The sequence below is a fragment of the Gorilla gorilla genome, chromosome 2, assembly GCF_029281585.2.
Source record: "Gorilla gorilla gorilla isolate KB3781 chromosome 2, NHGRI_mGorGor1-v2.1_pri, whole genome shotgun sequence".
Taxonomy (NCBI): domain Eukaryota; kingdom Metazoa; phylum Chordata; class Mammalia; order Primates; family Hominidae; genus Gorilla; species Gorilla gorilla.
In genome coordinates, this window is record NC_086017.1 from 131,258,220 (window position 1) to 131,281,068 (window position 22,849).

The 22,849-nt window shown below is 43.7% G+C and overlaps 1 protein-coding gene and 1 long non-coding RNA gene across 2 annotated transcripts in view; one reads left to right on the plus strand and one right to left on the minus strand.

The window, feature by feature from the left end:
* The window catches only part of LOC129532760 (uncharacterized), a 90,208-nt gene that overhangs the window by 40,318 nt on the left and 27,041 nt on the right, over nucleotides 1-22,849 (plus strand). The window lies entirely within an intron of this gene.
* The window catches only part of FSTL1 (follistatin like 1), a 55,568-nt gene that overhangs the window by 4,425 nt on the left and 28,294 nt on the right, over nucleotides 1-22,849 (minus strand). Inside the window, exons 3-10 of the mRNA XM_055383750.2 lie at nucleotides 15,671-15,775; nucleotides 12,989-13,118; nucleotides 12,088-12,120; nucleotides 10,668-10,798; nucleotides 5,993-6,111; nucleotides 4,547-4,659; nucleotides 4,113-4,223; nucleotides 1,192-1,268 (exon numbers count right to left, since the gene is read on the minus strand). Of these exons, the coding sequence (XP_055239725.2) occupies nucleotides 1,192-1,268; nucleotides 4,113-4,223; nucleotides 4,547-4,659; nucleotides 5,993-6,111; nucleotides 10,668-10,798; nucleotides 12,088-12,120; nucleotides 12,989-13,118; nucleotides 15,671-15,775 (819 nt within the window). The remainder of the gene's footprint in view (nucleotides 1-1,191; nucleotides 1,269-4,112; nucleotides 4,224-4,546; nucleotides 4,660-5,992; nucleotides 6,112-10,667; nucleotides 10,799-12,087; nucleotides 12,121-12,988; nucleotides 13,119-15,670; nucleotides 15,776-22,849) is intronic.

Consider the following 22,849-nt stretch of genomic DNA (forward strand, 5'->3'; position numbering starts at 1 on the left):
ATAAACTATGTGTACTTGCATCCTTGCCTCAGCATCTGCTCTGAGGGGACTCACATCAAACACAGAAACTTAAGCATATTAGCTATTATAATTCACTCTGTACTGTCTGATAACTGTACTGTCTGATATTCTAGACGAAAGTAATTCCTATGAAGTTTTTTTCTCTTTCATGGGATTGAACTCATTTGGAGACTCAAGACTGGTGAAATTTGAAAAGCAAAAGACTAGAAGCTTTTGCTTCTGCTTAAACAACCGACATGAGATTTCTATACTATCAGTGACAATGATGACAAAATGCACATTGAGAATGATCAATAAATGAGCAATTACTATTAATAGTAATAGTTCTGTTTACTCATGTCAAATATTTCATATCAATAGTTTAGCAGTTCTTGTGACCATTATATTCCTTAAAAACTTCTATGTCAGAGAGAAGGCTAATACTACTACATTTGGTCTACGGACAGGTAATGGAAGGTGCAATATCCTGTATTAAGACTACATAATAAGCCAGTAGGAGGATGGGCCAGGAGTTCAACAGTTCCACAATATGTCAGAGCATCACTATTCTGCTAAGAACCCTTTCCCCAAGGAAGCCTTTAACTTAATGACATAGAACCTGAACAAAATTCTTATTATCTTCTTGAGTCTCTGGGAAGGAGACTCTTTGTTAACCCCAGGCTATTTTCTAGCCAGACTGATGTTGAACTTAAATTCTTTCTGCTGTAGCCCAAATCCACTGCTTCCATGCTCACTGAGTGCTGACTACATACCAGGCCCTGTGAGACTGCAAGGGTACAATGATGAGCAAGTTACAGAGCCTGCTTTCAGGAGCTCACAGTCTTTGGGTCTGGACACTGGTCATGACAGGATACACACTTCCTTAAACCATGCTCATTTGCAAACCACTTCCACCTCATTTGCAAATCACCACCTGCCTGATTTTGCCTTATGCAGCCATTCACCGAGCTGTAACCTATATGTGTTGAGACCTACTGGGCCCTGTGAGGACTTTATCAGGGAACTGTCTGTATCACAGTTTGATAGTACAGGTGATGGGGTATCACTCAAGATCTACTGTATTGAGCAGAGAGAGCCTCCTTGGTCTCCTGGGGCACTGGGCAGTATTTGAATGGTATAGGGCCTGATGGCAACAGCAACACCTGAACCAGCACGGAGGCTGCCACTCACCTGATGCTTTTGGAGCTCCTGGACATATCTGGTCATCTCCTCCTCTGTCTGGGTCTGGGCCCCCTTCTGATTCTTTCCTGCAAGAAGAACCAAAGCTCAGAGCAGTAGCAGCTGTGGTAAGACAGTGAAGAATCCGCCAAGATCTACCTAGAGGCTCTCAATTCATCTCCCATTTAACTTGTGGAAGGAGAGGTGAATTACCCACATTTTCTGAGTATGAAGGCATGAAGGGGCCCTGTGTAATTGATACCTCCAAGGTAACACACTGTAACAAAGCAATCTACCCCAACTCCTCTCTGGCCTTTGTTCCTTTAACTGCTTAGCACATCCCAGCCAGAAGTTGGCCCTACAAAAAAAGTTATGGTGAAAACCTGGATCCTGACACTGGAGATTTCTCTGAGACAATGACTCTCAAGTCATTCATATACCATCAAAATGTTCTGGAGAACATTTGAAAAGATAGCTGTCTAGTTCCACCTTCAGAGATTCCAATTTAATTGATGTGAGGTGAGACCTGGACACCAGTATTTTTTTTACAAGTCTTTCTAGTTGGTTCTAATGTGCAGCCAGGGTTGACAACCATTTCATCTAGCAATGTTTCTGAAACTTGCACAGCGATAAACAAAAACAAAAACTACACAGGTTCCCAAGCTGCTCTTTTACAAATTCTGATTCACTAGGTTTAGGATGAAATCTCTAGGCTTATCAAGTAGAATGTTGACCATTAGGAAACACTTCTAGGACATATCTTCCAAACATTGCTATCAACCTTCCCTTCACAGCAGTTTCCCTTGGCTCTGCCTCCTCCTGGCTTCAAATTTTGATGCCCCTTCTTGCTTGTCCCATTTTGATTTGTGATCTAAGATCAGACTGCTAACTCTCAGGTATTAACCTGAAAATGCCCCAGAATACTGGCTCCACAAACTCCTCTTAGATCCACGGCCTACACATCCATATGTGCTCAGGCCCCTGGGGCACCACCATCTAACATGGATTGCTCCATGTTATATCCACATAGAGTTCTGGACTTGGTCATCCAGGGAGGATGAGCAGCCCATAGCTGAGTGGCTGTGGAAATGGGCAACATCGCATGAAGCTGATCATTTGAATTTTGTCTGATGCATGTGATAGAGATTATTATCCAAATGACCATGCTTGTTCTATAAGCCAACTGCATACCAACTGCCTGCACCTTAGAAATGGAGGGCTACCTTTACAAAGCCAGAACAGCAGCAGTCAGAAGCGGAGAGGTACTGAAGGGAGTTTAGGGAAGACAAGTATAGGATGCTTCATGGTTGAGGCAGGCTAGGCCACTGACTGTTTTGAGATGTGTTTTGTTGGTTTCAGTAGCAACTCTGTGTTTGGTCTGGAGATCCTGGCTTGGTCTTGACTTCTAGGAACTTGTAGGAATTTCTAGTCTCTAAACAGCCTCTTCCTGTTCCTTCACCTGTCCCTGTAGTTACATTGGTTTGCTGTCGTTCCACACTGAAAACAGACTTGGTCCTGGGCAGCGGTAGACCAGTGATACCTTAGATAGTACTGGGCCATTTATACTGTTGGTGTTCTCTAGGATCCTTGTCTAGAAGAGCCTCATCCTGGGTTTCTGACCTCTGTCTCCTAGTTACCATTTAACCTGATCTTCCTGAACATTATCCTAGGTTCCAGCCAGCTCTTCCTTGACACAGTTAACTTCTTAAAATAAACTTTTTTTTTTTTTTAAGACAAGGTCTTGCTCTGTTGTCCAGGCTAGAATGCAGTGGCGTGACTATGGCTCATGGCAGCCTCAACCTCCCAGGCTCAGGTGATCCTCCCATTTCAGCCTCCCAAGTAGCTGGGACTACAGGCACGTGCCATCACGCCTGCCTAATTTTCACATTTTTGTAGGGACATGGTCTCGCTATGTTGGCAAGGCTGGTCTTGAACTCCTGGGCTTCCCACTTTGGCCTCCCCAAGTGTTGGGATTATAGGCATAAGCCACTGCGCCTGGCTGATATAACTTTAGGTTCACCCTAGCTGGTGAAACTTTTCGGCCTGGTTCCAAATGACCTTAAGGCAATTCTCCGTTGCAGACATGGCTTCAACACCCTTCTCTGTCTTGCCTCCACTCTGAATGTCCCTGGTTCTTTGCTAGGGCTCGGCTTTAAGAGTCCCTCTTGATCTTTGGCATCATTGTAGCCCAGGACCCAGATGGGACTCCAGTGGTTCCAACATACCCTGTAGCCTCACACTGCCCCACAAACTCTCAGATTTCTCTGTCTCCCCACACCACCCTGCACATATCTCAATAGCTCAACTTTCTCTTTTTAAAAAAGATTACCCATCTCTGTTAGTTGAAAGAGGGTCTACAAACATATTTTCTTTTTCTGCTGGGTATGGCAAGGAGAAGTCATTTTGTCTTCCAACCACTAGTCTTTTACCATTTCCTAAGGTGTTATAAGGATCAATGGGTTAATATGTAAAGTGCTTAGAAGAGAGCCTGGCACATGGTTTTTGCTGAGTATTTGCTTTGACTGTTACTATTCCATTATTATTTTTGATTATTATTAAATAATAATAATTATTATTTTTAATGTTTTAATTATTAAATAATTACTATTTTTAATTATTATTCCATTATTACTACTTCCACTATTAGTATTTCCATAATGTTACTATTCCATTATCATTTACTTTTGCCAGGGGTCTTGGTCCTCTCTTATTCCAAGCCTCTGGAGTGATTTTCAAACTGAATGCCTATGGGATAAATGTTCTGCCCTCAAAGCTCCCCACTTGGGGCTCCAGCCTTTCAGGTGTGGGTCTGCTGGGTTCCTTGCTCCCAGCCACCGCCCTCTTCTCCATCATCCCCACCCCAACTTCTCTCATGCTGATTTCATGAAGCTCTCTCCTTGCTGTTTTTTCTTTCTGCTTGAAGCACAGCTCACCGTCACAGGTCATGGCTGTACAGACCCAATTTCCACAGGCACAGACACAGCGGTTACAGTCCACCTCGGTCTCAGCTCCATCTGCATACGTTTCATCCTCCAGGGCACACTCTGTTGGGCCAGAAATACGGGGCAACAGTTTAGCTGTGAGGGTGGAACAGGGCATCTTTGCTACAGTCTGTGCACCTTACCCTTTTTTCCCAGACAAGACCTGCCTGTCCCTCAGAAGCACTATATCTGAGCAAACACTACCATCAACCTAAAGAATGTGGGGCCCTAACTTCACCATGGGGAGAATGGGCTGGGGCCCAGTTTAGAATCATGGAAGGGGATTTTCTCAGCTAGCTCTGGAGAGTTCCACCAATCCTCTCTATCTTGGCTCCTACAAAATGCCTCCATTCACTACAGCTCTCTATTTCTTAGGTTAGGCATACTCTTCTCAGGAGGGTTGAAAGATGGGTTGAGGCACTTGAGAAACTCTTGGAAGCTGAGTTTCCAATCAGCATTTTCATCAGACAGTTCAATGAGAGCATCGACACAGAGTCCCCTGAAACAAAGCACAGGAGAAATGTGTTAGCAAGACCTCAGCTTCGCTCAGAAGAAAGGAAGTAAGCATCAGGACCACATACACCCAGGGCCTCCACAGGAGGCCAAGAAGATGACTGCTAACTAAAACAGCCTCTCTCTACACTGACCCAACACAACTATTATCCATCCTGACCAAGGCAGGCATCTAACCTTTAGTTTGTTATACTGAATGTCAGATCACTCAGGCTGTCCAAATGTTCCCCCCCTTAAGATGACTAAAGTTTCGTGAATGGTTTTGTCTAATGTTTTCACTGCCTGCATACCTTCCACTAGCAATTGCCTTTCCCCATGGTATATACACGTCAAGTCAACCAAACTAGGAAAATCAAAACAGAAGAGATATGACAGATGACATGAAAGGAATATAGGATTTGAAAGAATACGAAGTTCAAGCAAGAATCACCATTATCATCCTTCTAGAAAGAGATTTTCAGAAAAGCTTTTAGAACTCAGCTCCATCACTTCTTTCTTGGGCTGTATTTGAGCCCTGGCTCAATCACTTACTACACAAATGGACTTGAGCTAGTTATTCAACTTTTCTGAGCCTGTCTTCCCATCCGTAAAAGGAGGACAAGAAGCCCTCCTTCACTGGGATATCATGAGGCTCAAACGTTGAAATTATAAAACATATAATTTCAGATTATCAAAATATGAAGGATTTACAGAACCTATACTTTAAGGTCATAGACTATTATTAGAGAATAATCCTTCTAGAAACTGTGCAATGCACTTCTTTTGAAAAAAAGACATGCTTTTCCTATTTTTAATTCTTACCGATGTGCTGAAACCACATCAAAAGTTTCTTAGCGATTAGTTTTTATTAATATTGATTCTGGAATAATGCCATAAAAGTAGACGGGCATATATCTGTAACAGTTAGGGCAATCGACATGAAATAGCACTAATTATCTAAAAATCAGAACAAAGCTATTTTAGACCTACAGTTAAATAATACATTAATGTAATTCCTTCAGAAAATTAATCAGTAAAACATCACCCACAACATTCAGAAATAACTTGCTCTGACGTGCCCTTGGCAATTTATTTTAAAATTATATTCTTCTAGTCCTTGCAAGTTCTGACCAAAAACAATAACTATTTGATTAGATATCAGTGGTACTCAATATATTAATTCATACTTTCATAGAATAGAATAGGACAGAATTCCCATTTTTCTTTTTACATGACATTCTCTCACTGGTGGCTCTTTTGCAGGTGGGAAAGGGTTTAAGTCCCCTCTCTCAGTTAGTCTTCCCTTGTGGATCATTCTCTGACCTCTCGGTTCCTCTCACCTAAGCAACTTGTTGTTCTCCTGGTCTGGATACGTGGTAATATTGATGGCAGTTTCATTCTGTTCCACAAACTTCAGGAATTCACTGGAGTCCAGGCGAGAGTCACCATTATCAAAGTTCTAGAAAGGGCATGACGAGATCGTTCAGGGATGTTTTGCAGAACCCCTGTTCCATCATTACTCCACTCAGCTGACCTGCCTCTGATTCATCTTGTTCTTGATACATTCCAACCCTGCCCTGACCTCAGAGGGCCATGGCAACAAATGCTCTAATCCCTGGGACATGCAGAGAAGGTACCTGTGCCCACAATGAGAAAGGAAAAGTGCCTGGGCAGAGGAGGCAACCTGAACTGAGGCCTCTGGGGTCCCTAAGCATGCTGTGTGGCCCCATCTCTGACACTGCCCTGTAGACACTTTTGACTATACCTTTGGGTTCAGACCAACCTCCACATCATGTTCTCAAGCCCTGATGAACATGTAACAAGAGTTTAAAGTTGCACGCTGTGAATCAGAATCTCTGTAGCAGGTCCCAGAATATGTTTCTAATGAGCTGCTCAGGAACAGCAGCAATGCAGATAACCCTCTGAGCTCACTTTGGAATTATAGGATTCCAAATCTTGTTGCTTGATTCCAGCCTCCTTGTCCTGTTCTCAGCGCTTAACTTTCACTTTGGTGCCCGTAACTGATCACATCAGTGAGAACTCAGGCAAAGGCCTCAAAGCAATAAGCTACAGACAGGGGTCATCATGCAAAGTTCCCGCTCCTCTGCCCTGTGGGCCCCACTGCAGATGTGTGCACAGGTCCTCAGATCATCCAGCTCAGGCTGTCCTCATGACCCAGCTGGCATCCCACAAGCACAAAGTGAGGAGTGCAGTAAGCTCACACACTGTTCTCTATGGCAAGATGCTAAACTGAGACCTCAGCCATCTGGGACCATTCAAGACACCCAGGCACTAGCTGCAGGAGGAGGGTGTCGAAATCAAGACTGATCAAATTCCAAGTTGCATATGGCTGCTCTCCTAACAAATTTCAATAGCATTTTCCCCCTTCCTCCCAAATCCTTTCCCTAGGCTCCCTCATGCTGCTGCCCTGGTAAAGGATCAGCTCCCCCATGTTACTTTCAAGATGGCTCCCCAGATGGTGCAAGGGATTCTGGAAGAAACATCTATCCAAATTTCTAGATAGAAGGGGAAGATGTAGCTAACAACTCTCCTCTCCTGCTTGCCATGTGTCACAGTGTTCCACTCTAATGTTGTATAATGAAGGTGTGCATGAAACAACTATTAGGCCTTTGCTTAGTATGTACTTATCATTCTTGTCCTAATTCCTAGGAACAGGTCTCTGATGTCCTTTATTCACTATACAATTTTCCCTGACAAAACTTCCCTGTTTACCTTGTGAAGTCTTGATTAATTAATGGAAAATAATTAAATAAGTTTGGCTGGGGGCCATTGTTAGTAGCACAGGGCTTTCTTGAGTTCAAATGTTGCATGTGCTGGGTAAATGAGAGCAACCCTCAAAGACCCCAGTGTCATCAGGGCCTGATGATGGAATGAGTGTAGGGAGGGGAAACGTCCAGCACTAGCTACAGACCCAGTGCCACATGGCCCAAGTGGGCACCATGAACCTGGCAACCACAGTCCAGGCAGCTCTCAAAAGGCAGTGCTGTGTACACACACTTCAGTAGGACTAGAATAAGGCCTGCAGCTGGGGGAAGGTCCAGCCCATGTGTGCTTTCTCAACTCATGAGGGTCCAGTTGGGCCTCCCCAGGCCAGAGCTGTATGTAGAATCCACAGGAACACAGAATTCTGGTACCTGCCCCAGAAATAGCCTGGAATGCCTGGGGGGTCTGCCTGTGAGGTCCTAATCATGGACCATGAACCAACCTAATTCATTGAGCCTCTCTTCAGCCAGTCAGTTACAAAGACATAATATCTCTCTGTGCCTCTTTCCCCAGCTCTATACAGGTTGATTATCCCTTATCTGAAATGCTTGGGACCAGAAGTGTTTCAGATTTCAGATTTTGGAAAGTTTAAATATGTATAATGAGATATCTTGGGGATGGGATCCAAATGTAAACATGAAATTCATTCCTGTTTCCTATATACCTTACACACATAGCCTGAAGATAATTTTATACAATAGTTTAAATCATTTTGTGCATGAAACAAAGTTTTGACTGTGTTTTGAATGCTACCCATCACATGAATTCAGGTGTGAAAATTTCCACTTATGGCATCATGTTGGTGCTCAAAAAGTTTCAGATTTCAGCATTTGAGGTAACAAAACTTTTCTTCTATCTAACTGTAGGGTTGTGTAAAGGCAGAAAAGATGTATGTCATGAGATCTGTTCTTGGGGCTCATCAATGTAAGTTTGGAGACTCTTCAGAGGAGATGGGCTGAGACAGGCACTTGCTTGTGCACAGCAGCTGGGGCTGTGTGGGCTGTGGTGCCAGGGTAAAGGAGATAAGAAGTCTGGCTCAAGTGTCAGCCCTGGCCATCAGGAGCCACAGGGATTGAGATCACACCCAGATGAAATTAGGAATGGATTAGACTCCAAATTCCAAGAGCATGGAAGGCTCTTTCTACCTGGGTCTTTCTTTCTTCATTCTGTTATGCTTTCACCTAAGAAATAGTGACTACATCACTGGTTATGGTGAAAGTCAGATTTTGGCCTTATTCAAATTCTAATTCAATTTGGTTTTTGACCAGTTTTGATGTAAGAAATGCCAGCTGGGCTGGGGAGCATTTCATTGGTTCAGAACAGTCTCTTTGAGATATCAGACCTCTCACCAACAGGCAGCTGCTGACCTAGGAGGAGGCAGTCTCCCTTTGAAGACAGCAGCATGTAAGACTCTGATAATCATCAAAAAGTAGAAAATTAAACCTGTTTTCTCCTGTTAGACACTGACAGTGTCTGGGAAGAGGGGATTTTGTGTCTGTCAGTCATGATCAAGCTTTCTTAGATGCCTGGTTGTGAGAATGCCCTAGAGAAGAGCTACTTTCCCAAAGGGCCTTATAGCTTTCAGAAGGGAGCCTGTAAAAGTGAGTTACTGCTAGAGGAGATGGAGATGTGTTGAGGGGAATGTGGCCTAGGTTCTTGGGAATCAAATCTAATAGCAGGTGTCAGTGATGCCTGAGGCAGAGTGCCATCAAAGGGCCACTAAAAAATGGTTACAACGTCCTAAGTGGCCCCTGGGAAGGAGTGTCCTGGGCCCCACACCTCCTATGCTGTAATTGCAGGGCAAAGTCACTGCTCACAGCAGGCCCTGCAGGTACCTTTACCATTCGCTCAGCTTTTGAACAGTCACCTTCTTTACATTACTTTCTGTTCCTGTCCAAGTCTCCTGGCTCAGCACTATGATGTGTTTTTCTGTAGAAGAGGAACCATTCTTCCTCTAAGGGCTCTGTAATGTGGGAGTGATTGAGAGAGAGGACAGAGCAAGAAAGGCTGTGCTTTTTCATCTGGGTATGATCTCAAAAACTTGGAATCCAGAGATTTAGTATCTGCCATAGAGTAGAGAAATCTCTATGTAAAAATGACACAAGTGAAGTCTTAAATGACCAAATATCCATTTGAAGCCAACCCAGTATTTCTTCATCTGCGGGTTCTATAGTGTCAGAAAGAGAAATCCACAGACTAGACTGGCATTGGCCACATTAGATGGCCTCAGAGCTGCCAAGAAAAGTCCTTCATGTGTCTGAAGTTGCTCCTGAGTCCTGGCTGGGTTGGGCCCTGGAAGCATGTGAGGGAGTAGATGGCTGGGGCATCTACCTAGTGAAGAGGGCTTTGGTGCTTGCATGGAAATGTGGGTATCTGAATGTGTCTGCATGTAGGATGTGTCTCTGTGTGGCATGTGAGTCTCTGTATGTGGTGTGTGTGTGCGTGTCTGGCATGTTTTGAGTTTAAGTGTGTCTTTCTCTGTGCTTCTGAGTGTGATATTCTGAGTGTGATGTACCTGTGTGTGTGTCTGTTCTTGTCAATCAGCTGTAAGAATGCCCTTAATTGCTTCTTCTAACTCTCAAGTTCTGTGAAAGATCTGCATGGCATGATAACCCGAGCCATCGCTAAATATTATAGCTTCCTTCATTTCTCTTTGTGAAAATAGCATCTCTCCTGCTCCCAAGTGGAACACTCTCTCTCTTCAACTAATTATGATTGGGAACAGCAATATCTAAGTTCCGGAACAATCTCTGGACCCATGAAATGCCAGTCCATTGATTCTTCTCATATGAAGACTCTCTCCAGGCCATTGGCAGTCAAGTTAATGACTTAGAGAAATGTCAAACTAGGCAGGAAAGAGGCCAAAGTGGTCCAGGTCTGGGTGCAATCAGAGGGAATTTTGTATTAACAGCCAGCTCCATAAGGTGTCATGGCGAGTAGGGGACAGAGCTTGGCCCTAACTGACAGGTTCTCCAAGACCTTTGTGGCTTTCACTGCCTGAAGGCAGCAGCACATGTGTGTTAGATCCCAAAGACTCCACTGCTTACTCCCACTGATCAAGCTGGTCAGAAGGCAACTTTCACAGCTTCATGAATGATCTATGATGAGGAAACTCAGGGTGTCTGTGCAGGTTTACATTTCCTGTGGTCTGGGAAGATGTGATCGGGCAATGGGAGGAGGAAGCTTCCCTTTCTATGGGCCTGAGTAGTCTTCCTCCTACCTCTGGATTACCTTAAAATACTTGTCTAGGATTTCACTGTAGTTGCTGCCTTTAGAGAACCAGCCATCTGGAATGATCTCAGCTTCCAGCCACTGGATGATGCGACGTCGGAGCTCATCACGGTTGGACTGATAGCAAACAACTGCAGGAAAGTGGAGGATATCAGCTGGAGCAGTCAGGGGAGGACCCCAATGAATCTGGCACCCACTGTGTGGGAGCATCCGTGCCCATGGTTCTGCATATGTCATCCCAGCAACACAGGGAGATAGGATTAGCACATCCAGGGTACACAACTGGAAAAAGTCTAGCCCAGGATTCAAGCACCCATCTCTAAAATATTTGTAAAGATTGAGAATATTGAAACAGAGAGATTTTGATGCTTATGTGAGAAATAACTAGAGCAGAAAAATAATAAAGGATACTTTCATTAACTTTAGGAAGCTGAAGGGGAAAAAAATCAATAAAGCAGCTCTCTTGACTCAAAGATGAGCTGAAATAATACATGAATAAATGAGAATATTACAGTTTTTATGCTACTAGATTTCAGATTTTCTCCAGTTTCTCCCTTTCTCACCAACTAAGTCCATCCAAACTTCCCCGCACTTACAACTGTATACCACCTGCATCATCCTTTATTATGAACAACAGAATGTGAAGGCCAGTGAGGGCTACGTCGAAGCCCTGCTCTGGACAGCTGTTGTCCACTGGAAATAACAGGGGGTGCTGAGAGTTGAGTGGATGGGGAAGCAGAGGAGAGAAAGCTTTGGCAAAAGAGAATTCCTGGAAGACAACACATGCTGTGGTTGAAAAGGGCACTGGGCCAGGGGAATGAAAATCTGGGAGTTCTTCCCCAGTCTGCCAATTACTAGCTGTGTTATATAGAAAACTCACTTAGCCTCTTTGAGCCTCAATTTCCTCATCTATATGGTAATTACAATAAGATCTACTTCACAAAGGCTACCGTGAGAATCTAAGGAAAGTATGTGCAAAAAAGCTCTGTAACTATAAATCATGATAAAATTTTAGTGATCACTAATAGAAAACCACAGAAGTCTTACTGGCATTTCCAGTTATCCCCTTTCAAAAAGAGTTGTGCCTTCTATTTGCTGGTCCCATGACATGAGCATGTCTTATAGGATGTTGAAAAATGAACTCAGTGGCTTTCCTGTTTATGCAGTTCAATCACTACTCAGGAAAAATGGGAAAACACAGCCAACATTCTGACCCAACCAGCTGCTTCAATTGGCAAACACATACACAAATGTAGTTTTGCAGCTTTTCTGAGCTGTGTTGAGGAGTGGCCAGTTCTGGGACACAATTCTGATGCATAGAAGATCTTATGAGCTTGGCAGGGATTGTGGAACACAAAATTTCTATCATGAAAAGAATGTCCTCCCTGAGATGCACACAGTAGAAAAAATAGGCACTCACCTGGGCTGGCAGATGGACTTACGGATTTCTTCTCTGCAAGACAAAAAGAGAAAACGTGTAATGTGAAGTGAAGGAAAAAAGAAAATTTTTCTGTATTTCTAGGATTACAACTGCTCTACATGTAGAGGAATGTTTGTAACCTTTTCATCATTTTGTCTTGAATCCTTTCCCTTCCTTTCCTTCTTCTAGGGCCCAGGTATGAGGATCTTCTGTCTCCTGCTTTGTCTGACAATTTAGGGCCACTGAGTTACCCTTCTGGCCTCACACCTCCTCCTGTTGCATTGAGGGGTCACTGGGATTTTGAGAATTCAAATGGAGAATCATTCTGGACAGGGAATGGAGTGGAGACAATCACCTGGGAAACAGCTTCTTGTTTCTTCAAGGAAGGGCAAGGTTGAGAGGGGCTGGGCAGGGCTATGGCTTGGCAAGGGGCTGGTATCTAATTAGCAACAAGTGTGAGACTTCTTCCTTCTTATTCTAATGGCAGTGGTTTCAGTGCAAAATAGAGGAAACAATAATGAGAGGTGCCCAAATTAAAAAGCATGGGAAAAGTGAAACTTACCTACTTTCTAAAAAGGTACATACTTCATTTAAGGAACTTTCTTATTGTTACTGATTTACTGATGGGGTCCACCTTATCTACTATCCAGCTGCAGACAGTGCTGAAAACCCCCCTGGGGATCTGATATACAAACCCTGGGCAGAGGCCTGGGCCATCCAGGGCAAACCCAGCAGGCTCATAAGTGACAAGAGGATGCAACTCCAACCAACTGGGCGCTTTCCACAGCTTTGAGAAGCTGTGGTCATGGAGGAAAGACCATGTGGTCAGCCAGGCCACACTGCTCTGTTCCTTGGCTCCCCGTGGCTAAAGCTGCCTTGCAGTGGTGAGAGCACACCTTACCTTTGCAGTGTCCATCGTAATCAACCTGGATTTTGGATCCAGTGAGGCAGGCATCTCGATGCAGTTCACAGTGGTTGAGGTAGGTCTTGCCATTACTGCCACACACAGGCCTCTTGTGAGGTTTGCATTGCTGAAACAGACCCAAAAGAGAATGTTTCTGCAGTTATGGATATCGACACACAGACACACACACACACACATGCACACACACACACAGAGCCATTTTGTAAGGGGACTCTCCACCACCAGAGATGGTGCTTCTACTCCACCAGGGCACAGGCAGTCACAGTTCTGGCCAACTGACCCTGTCTCAGTTGCCTATGGCCCTTCATGCGTATCCTGGTCCAGGGTCATCTCTTCTATTCAGTGAAGAAAGAGACACCCTCTATAGTTTCAATGTTTGTGATCCCTCCAAAATTCATGTTGATACTTAATCCACAATGCAAAAGTATTAAGAGGTGAGGCCTTTAGGAGGTGATTAGGTCATGAGGACTCCTCCCTTGTGGATGAGGTTAAGAAGTGAATAAAACAGTCTTCCTACAGCATTTGGCCCTTTGGCCCTTCTGCCTTCTGCCATGTGAGGATGCCACATGCAAGGTGCCATCTTGGAAGCTAGAGACCAGGCCCTCACCAGACATCAAATCTGCTTGCACCTCAATCTTGTACTTCCCAGCCTCCAGAACTGTGAGAATTAAATTCTTATTATTTATTAATTACCCAATCTCAGATATTTTGTTATAGCAGCCCAAACAAACAAAGACACCCCCCACATCAAATTAGCAGAAAGGGCGTTTCATTAAAAGCCAGAAATTTGAATTCTCTGTCACTTTGGAAAAAGTAATTTAATGTCTCAGAAGATCTAAGATCCCTTAATATTCCAACATTCAATGACACAAAACAGCCAGAGCTGAGAGCTGGGAATGTGGAGAGGCTGATAGGCAGGCAGGCAAACACACACACATACACACGCGTGCGCGCGCGCGTGCACACACATACACACACACACACTCCAATTCTTCTGCAGCCTAACTGTAAGGATCTCTTGCTTTATATACTATTGGGGAGCCACTTTGTTTTCCTCCTGATCTCAAGCCTTTGTTGTGAAGCTAGGAGTAGGGTTGCCTGGGTCTTTGTGAAGTACTACAGAGAATCATTATGGACAGGGAAATGGAACAAAGTTCATATGGCAACTAGGTTATGCTTTGGCTGCTGAAGGTGCCAAGATCACAGGCAAGCTCAGCTTCTTTTGACTTCTTTGGTTTTTAAAGGGGAGAAGCGGGAAGTAAGTTTAGCTCAGATCCAATAAAGAAAGGAACTGAAACAAGAAAGAGCAGATGGTAAAAAGAAGCACAGAGCACTGGAAGTGGATGGCAGCCCAACCTCTCCAGTTTTAGTTGAGGATACCAAAAACACAAATTTCAGTGAACCAATATTTATTATGGAGTGCTCACTATGTGCTGGGCAATGGGCAAAACCAAATGTGGGCACTGTCTTCACAGCATCTCCTGAGACCTCAGGTTTGGTCTCAGCTCAACCAAATCTGGTTGTACAATTTTTAGGATCAGGTTTCTAGATCCTAAGTCCAGGCTTATGCCACCACACTGTGGCCAGGTACACTGCCAGTGAGGACCTCCCAGAGCTAATGGATCCCCAGTAGGATCTGGCTTTTAGGTTTCTGAGTTAGAAAACTTCCTTTCTGGGGCAACAAATCAGGATCCTTAACCTGGGGACTAAATTGGTTGTATTTAATTTGCAGAAAGACATGTTTCCAGGCTATGGGTTGTTTTGACAGAAAAGAGAATGTCCAAGGTATTTATGTTCACTTTAGCGGCAGAACTTGTCAGAATCCAGCCTACAAAAGAAGTATTTATCAAAGGTTCTCTTTGTTTTTTAAACATTAAAAAAAAAAACCTGCATCTCATCTACTGTTTTTAAAAATTTGCATATCCTCTGACCTAGCAAGCCCTGGTGTCAATCAATGCTACAGAAATAAAGGCAGGGGCATATAAGGGTATTTGCACAAGGATGTTATTGGTTATAGTGGTAAACAACCCAAAGAACCAACTGAATGTCCATCTATGGGAAAATGATTGAATAAATCTAGTTCTTTTATATTACTAAATATTATGCCACTACAATGAGTTAAATGAGTTAAAAGTATATGTGCTGATCTAGAGGGTTGTCCCTGATAAATTAATGAGTAAAGAATACAAACTGTATATATCTATATCCATATCATGATCCCATTTTTGCATAAAATAGGGGGAACCATTATGTCTACAGTAGCATATAAACCCTTACGCTTACAGTAACATAGAAAAGAAAAACATGTGGAACATGTACCAAATTGTTAACGCTGGTTACTTCAGACTAAGGGATTGAAGGGTTATGGGGGAAGATTATAATTTTATGCTTGTGTAAATGTCTGTACTATTTGACTTATATAAAACAATTCTTATTTTTTAATTAAAAAATCTTATAAAGCTAAATTTTTTTAAAAGAAAAAATACCCATGCTTTAAAAATCAGGAATCTGGAATAAGAATTCCACGTTTTTCAGGGGGATGAAGAATGCTTTTATAAAGAGAATGAAATCATTGGCACTGCCTGCTGATGGGTGGCTCCGCAAGGTAGCCACATTGGCCTTGGCCACTGTCCTCTGGCTCCCGACATCAGGACTTACCTCAATGCAGAGACAGGTGGGTTCCCCTTTCTCTGTGACTGCACATTCCCGGCCGGCTCCACAAAACACATTGGCACAGATCTTGGATTTGCTCCTTAGCTCTTCCTAAAATACACAATCATAAAGGAAACCATGTGACTGAGATGAACCCATTACGGAATGAGCCCATAATGAGATTATCTTTCAGGCTTGGGCTTTGCTCTGGAGTCATGGCTCATGGTCTTAAACAGCTAGATGTTGGGTCTTAAACAGCTGTTGGAGACGTTGCCTCCAACAGCTAGTGCCCTACTCCCAGATACTGCTTCAGCCCAGGTTCAGGTACTTCTGAGTCCCTAATATGTTTCTCAAAGAGCAAGAGTTCCTTTCTTGCATGCTTCCTTTCTTCTAAAAATGCTTGTTGAGCACCAATTTTATGCCAACACTATGCTAAGGGATGGAGATACAAAGGACAGACCCTGTCCTCAGGAAGCTCCATGACTCTCAGAGGAAACTCACAAAGAAAGAGACATTTGGAAAACAACACAGGAAGTGCAAGAACAGGATCACCAGGGAGCTGGAGGGGAGGAAGAGGGTGAGAATTTTTCAAAGGATACTTTCTGAAGATACTAGGTCTTAACTGATTCTTAAAGGATGAGAGGAGTAAGTCAGGCAGAAATGGAAACATTGTACAGAACTATGACTATCTGAAGGACCCAAACCTGACTGAATGGTGTTCAAGGCATTATCATCTCAAAAGGCAAAAGAAGGATGGCTAAACCATTGGAAACGTGGATTTGCTATTTTTGCTATGGTCCCATTTAGCCCCTACCCATGTCTGCCACTGTCTTCAAGATTAAGAGGGCGAAGCTGCCTGAAAGTAGAACTATTCTCAAATCATTTGCTAGTCAGGCATTCCCGTTCAGATGTGTGCAGCAGAACGGACAAGGCAGGGAATGGTCTCAGTGTATGCCACCTGAGAATGTGGGGGTATTGACAGGCACTGATCTGTTGGTGGCTCATCCCTTCCCTCCCATTCACTGGTGGCAGAAAGCCAGCCCCACCTCATTCACCACTCAACCCAGGGGTAGTGGTGGTTACATGAAGGAGAATGTGATTTCCCCAGCTTCTCATCCTGACTGGCTGGGCAGGCAAAATCACAAAAGACCTCCAGACTCAAGGCTACTGGGCTAGATGCTGTGACAAAACCAACAAAGACTGCAGGAGGCACGATGGGGTCATGGGGCTGGCTGTGGTATGGCAGGGATGGAACCAGACAGTCCACCCTCCAGGCCATGTCTACCACATTATGCAGAGAACTCACACCCACAAGTCTTGTAACAGTACAATTCTTATAGTTGGTGAATGTTTTATACTCAAGATTAGGGAAAAAAAAGCAAAAAGAAAGAAGAGGCTTTCGAGCTGAGGTGCTGTATCCAATACAGCTAGTCTGCTGCCACCCAGAGGCTGCTCTGCAAACTCCAGGTTATTATTTTCTGTCCCAAGCCAGCTTGCTGGTCATGCAGGGCTCCCATTGGTCTAGAAGCCGTTCTCAGCTCACATTTCATTGGTTCACATGCTGTTGATAAACCAATTCTTTTTTGAATGTTGCTAAGGCGAATTCAAGAAAGCTAGCAGGCGGGGAAGAAAGAGGAAGTAATTCCCAGAAGTCTGCGGGGATTGGAGAGCTGTTGTTTTCCTAAACAGAGAGTGGAGATAAAAATCAAGGATATTCTCCAGGCAGGGCCCTCTTGTGGAAACTGTGCCTGACAATGTAAGGCAACACGAAAAAGGAAGAGGAAAAGGTTTTTGCTGACGAGTTGTAAAAAACCTCAGATATGTTTACCTTCTCCTCTCCCAAAAAACGACACCCTAGCCAAGGGATTCAGACAAATATGCACCCTCCTGTTGGTGTGTCCCATGAGTTATGGACACACAAATGCATAAAAAAGCATGCTCAGACACATGCCTGCACTCAAAGACACCCGCACACAGCTCCACAGGCAAACACCCACAAACCTCCACTCACTAGTCTCTGTCCTTAACTAGTAATTTTCATTCTTTAAGGCTCACATGTCCTCATCTATAAAGTAGGGGTAAATGCCAACCCTGCCCTGCGGAGATTCAGTGAGATACATGTGGAAGTACCAACTGTAAAACAAGCTGCATATGAAACCTGTTATTCATGGGAATGCCTTATAGAGCTACTTGCAGAAAAGCCTGTGGCATGTATGGAACCTCCTTTTAACTTACATTGTTGTTTTTAGTAAGTATTAAAAATGGATTGAATTAAACCAAGTCATTTTTCAGGAATAGTTCTCAAAAATCCATTTGAAGAAACAGATAACTTTTGAGTTATAACAACTAATATTTGAATAGTACAATTTTCAAAATGTTTTCATACACATGATTTCGTCTTATAGGGAAACCCTGCAAGAATAGGTATATTATTATTAACCCTATTCCATAGATGAGGAAATTGAAGACCAGAAAGGTCAGATAACTTGCCCAAGTTTCCAAAGCTAGAAATGAGAGGAGCTAGGATTCCAACTCGTATCTTCAACCACTGATAACTAAACTCCCATTTATAAATATCCGGCATCCTACTAAGTTATTTCTATTATATGTGATTTAAGCTCTTCAATAACTCCCTAAGTTAGACATCATTACTAGCCCTATTTCACAGGTGAGAGAGCGGAGGCTTAAATAACTAGAAAGTGGCAGAGCTAGAATTCTGCCCAATCAAAGGGAAAGCAGTTTATATTTGATTTATTTTCATATCCAGATGACGTAAGGAAATTATGATGGGGGTGTGAGTTGCATAATTAGCAAGTGTCGGGAGAATGTGCGTTAAGAGTGCGTCAGAGATTTAGGTTTAAATTACCCACATCCCACCTCTATTCCTTACTTGCTGGTCGTGGGCCAGGTGCTCTCTTTAAACCTCAGCTTCCTCCTGTGAAAACTGGGAGTACTGATTCTTAGAGGGTTGTTGTGAGGATTAAACGGGATGTACTGCAGGCAGCACAGTGCCTGCCACACAACTGAAAGTGGCTATTACTACAGTGGGCAATTTATTTTCAGACAACTTTCCCACTGAGATGCTGCCACTACCACCTTGGGCTGTCATGTCCCCGTTTTTCCCTGTCCTCCCTTGCACTGCAGTGATAATAGAGAACAGAAGGACTCACTGAATGGAAAAAACAAAAGGCCCATTTGAAGAGCACACAGAGAAGGGGGGAGCCACTAGTTACACAATCATTCCTCTTTGCAGGTGACACGTCTGTCAATAGGTGGCAATCTCTCTCTGTCTTGCACAGCCCAGCACTGCAATGCAGAAGCGCAGTGTTGGCTCCTGCAGCTCCACCCAGCTCTGTCCTCAGAACAAGAAGTGGTGCAGGAGGTGGAAGAATAGGGTGGCTGCCCCAAAAACATGGGTAGGGGGATCTACCAATGCGGGGGAGGTCTCACCTGCAGCCTCATAGCCCTCCCCAGTGATCCCCATTCACAGGCATGCTTTGATGCAGAAATCAACAATGAAGAAAATTTTCTCCAGAGAGATAGCTTTTGTGCCATTGAAAGCCCTTCTCCAAGCCTCATCTTCTCTGGGAGTGGGAGTGTCAGGTGCATCCCTGAGGTGCCTAGAAAGTTGCTTAGGGTGGTGGGTAGTCTTACCCATCTACTGAGAAACTGATTCTGAGTGGGGGAAAAGAACACCTTGAGAGGGGTTGAACATGCTCATGGGTTCAACCCCTCTCGTGGTGAGGAAGAGGGAGATGAAGCAGGGTGGCAGGTGATGATGGGGAGAGGGGTGGCGCTCGATGGCTGACCTGAGGGGCTCTCCACAGCGACTATGAGAAGTGAGAACCTTAGAAGGTTTGGGATTGGGTAGGTAACATGATGGATATGGTGCTTTGGAATGTTAATTTGTGTTGGGTCCTTTCTGAAATTCTGATTCAAAGTGCAAGGCAGCCTGGATGGAGAGAGGCTGCAAGCAGGAAAACCGGCCAGGTTTCAGACTGTAATCTAGTCGGGGATGACAAGGGCCTAGGACCCAAGGCCAATGTTAATTTTAGCACCTTCAGCTGAGTGAGGCTCTGCAGATATCTCTGTCCTCACAACCTCTGTGCAGGTCTCTGTATTTTTAGTCCCATGTAACAGATGCAGAGGCATCGGAGAGTCAGGAGAGCTCTGTGACGCATGGAGGCCACATAACTAGTGAGAGCTGACTCAGGAACAGAACAAAGGCCAGTCTGACTCCAGAGCCTCAAGGTTCCCTCTTGGGGTACAATCAAGGCAGTGAGCTTTGGGGAGTGGGGACAGTTCCAAGGGCTGGCACAGGGTGAGGTCACAAGGTACAATGCAGTTCTTGCAAATAGAAGTGTTTGTTCTACCACTGTAATGATTTTAGGAATGAGGTCCCAAAGCAGTATGAGGACTTCGTGTATGCGTAGATAACCACATTGGCACATGGATGTTTTCTAGGAGTATGAGGTCACGGGCAGGTCCAATATCACAAAAGTGTGAACCTATAAGTCTAAATGTACCTGTGAGAATGTAATTGATTTGAGTGGGGGTAGAGGGTGTGTTTTGGAAGTGTGGACACTCAGATATATTGATAAAAATCAGCAAAATATCTGCCTGCAATGGAGAAACATCAGATTTCTAGCTTTATCCTTCTGCATCATCCTCCTGACCAGTCTCCATGTTGTTTTCATTTCGTGTGTTGCAAGCCAAGCTCTGGAGATTTGGTCTCATTAATTTTCACATTGCAAACTCCCTTTGGTAGAAGACAGACTGGGAACATTCCTGACTTTTTACTAGGTAGAAAGTATCTGAGCAACGGTCAGCCATTGAATGGCAATATTCATACTTGCACAGCAATTTTGGTTGATCTGTAATTTTTACTGTCATTTTTGATTCTTTTTAGATAGGCAGGCAGGGGATACCTCTGAGGCCTTTCTAGATTTAAGATCCTATGGTGAAAATAAAACTGAGGCTCACAGCTACATGTGACTGGTCCAAGATCTCACAGTTGTAGAATTGAGGCCTGGCCCTAGGTCTCCAGACTTTAATCCCAGCCTCTTTCCACTAAACCACTCTACCTCTTTACAAATCAAAGCCAGGAAATGTCTTGAATCCAAGGTCTTAAAAAATGGAAATGATTTTTGCAATCAAAAAAGATCTTTGCAAGCAAATGGAGAAGCAAGTTATTTGCAAAACCACCAGTAGAGGTGATCGTGCATCTGAGTCTCTGGGCCAACCAGAATTAAGTCTGAACATAAAATACACGTTGAATGTTAAAAAAAAAGTCTTCTGAAGTAAAATAATTTCTGGAAGAACAGTGTGCTTTGGCAGGAAAGGAAGCTTATAAGCAAAGCCATAAAACTGTCAGTTTAATATACCATCATTTCACTAACATGAAGTGGGCCGGCTCTGTCCCCTCCATTCTTTTCCTCCTTCCAACTCTTTTAAAAAAGAACAGCTCTACTTATGCCAAGGTGGAATTTTGGCTCTACTTGCCACTATTCTGCAACAGAGTGGCTTTGTTGACGTGAGAAAGGCTCTCTTTGCTTTGCCAGAATTAGTCATGGAAACTTCACAGGAACACCAGGGCCCCTCAGATATACACAGAATACCATGGAGCTGGGGACAAAGGAATTCACAGAACTGGGGAGAGCAGGGGGAGGTCTGCAGTGGGGCGTATGGGGTGAGATGCTGGTTGCTCCCAGGCAGCTCTTCTGGAACCCAGTAGCAAAGGCCTGAGAAAAGCAGAGAGAAAGAGCAAAACCGCTTCAGGACCTTGAAACCTTGCTGGAATATCTCATGACCTTGTTCAAGTCTCTCTTTTTTTCTGGAAAGAAATGTGTTGGTACATCCTGCATATGCTATGGACACAGGAGGAGGGACTGGTGATTTCTAGCAGTGGTTCTGATGTGTGTGGCAGGGGGCACTGCATGTGTGCAGTCCCTGCTATAAGTTTCCCTTCCTTATATGTGCTCACAATCAGTCCCTCATCTCAAGGTTAATGCACTAGGGCCAAACCCTGGTTTTGTGGGGCCTGAAGCTTAAATGGTTTAGGGAGGGCTCTATAAGAAAAAAGAATATACAATTATAAATGCAAATTGGGTAAATGGCCTTGCAAGACCCTTGCAAATAAAAGGTCTGAAATCAAAGTTTAATTAGCTTCATGGTAATCCAACTCCCCACTTGCCCTATTATTTTCTTCATAAACAAAATCTTTCCAATAATGGCTTTTGGGTCCTTAGTCTATTAGAGAGAGTCCTATTCAATATTTGATGCACATATGGCTTATCTCAAGTAGACTCTAAGAGCCTTGCACACTTCAGCTTCCCACAGACCCACCACAGTGTACTGCCTGAGAAAATGTTCAACAAATGGTTTGTATATTAAATGTCATTTGGGGGTGCAAAGTTTCGGTTATGCAAGATGAGTAATTTTTGGAGATCTAATGTACAGCATGGCAATGATAGTTAATAATACTGTTTGTATACTTTTAATTTGCTAAGAGGATAGATCATAAATTAAATTTTCTCAACATGCACACACACAAAATGGTAACTATGTAGAGGTAGTGAATATGTTAATTAGCTTGATTATGGTGAACATTTCACCATATATATGAATATTAAAACATTAAAACATTTGTACACCTTAAATATATGCAATTTTTATATGTCAGTGATATCTCAATAAAGCTGCTTAAAAATAAACAAAAATTATTTTAAAATGTCATTTACAGTCTCTTCAGGTTAGTGCAGCAGCCAACAGTGGCACTTGGGATGTTTTTGGGTCGGTATGGCTGGGCTCCATGACATCCAGATAAGAGATATATCGCCTGACGAAGATTAGCTTTAAGATTTAAAAAAATCTATTATGAAGCTGTCAATCAATAATTTTTTTTTTTTTTTTTGAGATGGAGTCTCGCTCTGGTGCCAAGGCTGGAGTGCAGTGGCACAATCTCAGCTCACTGTAACTTCCGCTTCCCAGGTTCAAGCGATTCTCCTGCCTCAGCCTCCCCAGTAGCTGAGATTACAGGCACACGCCCCCATGCCTGGCCAATTTTTGTATTTTTAGTAGAGATGGGGTTTCACCATGTTGGCCAGGCTGGTCTCGAATTCCTGATTGCAAGTGATCCACCTGCCTCGGCCTTCCGAAGTGGTGGGATTACAAGCCTAAGCCACT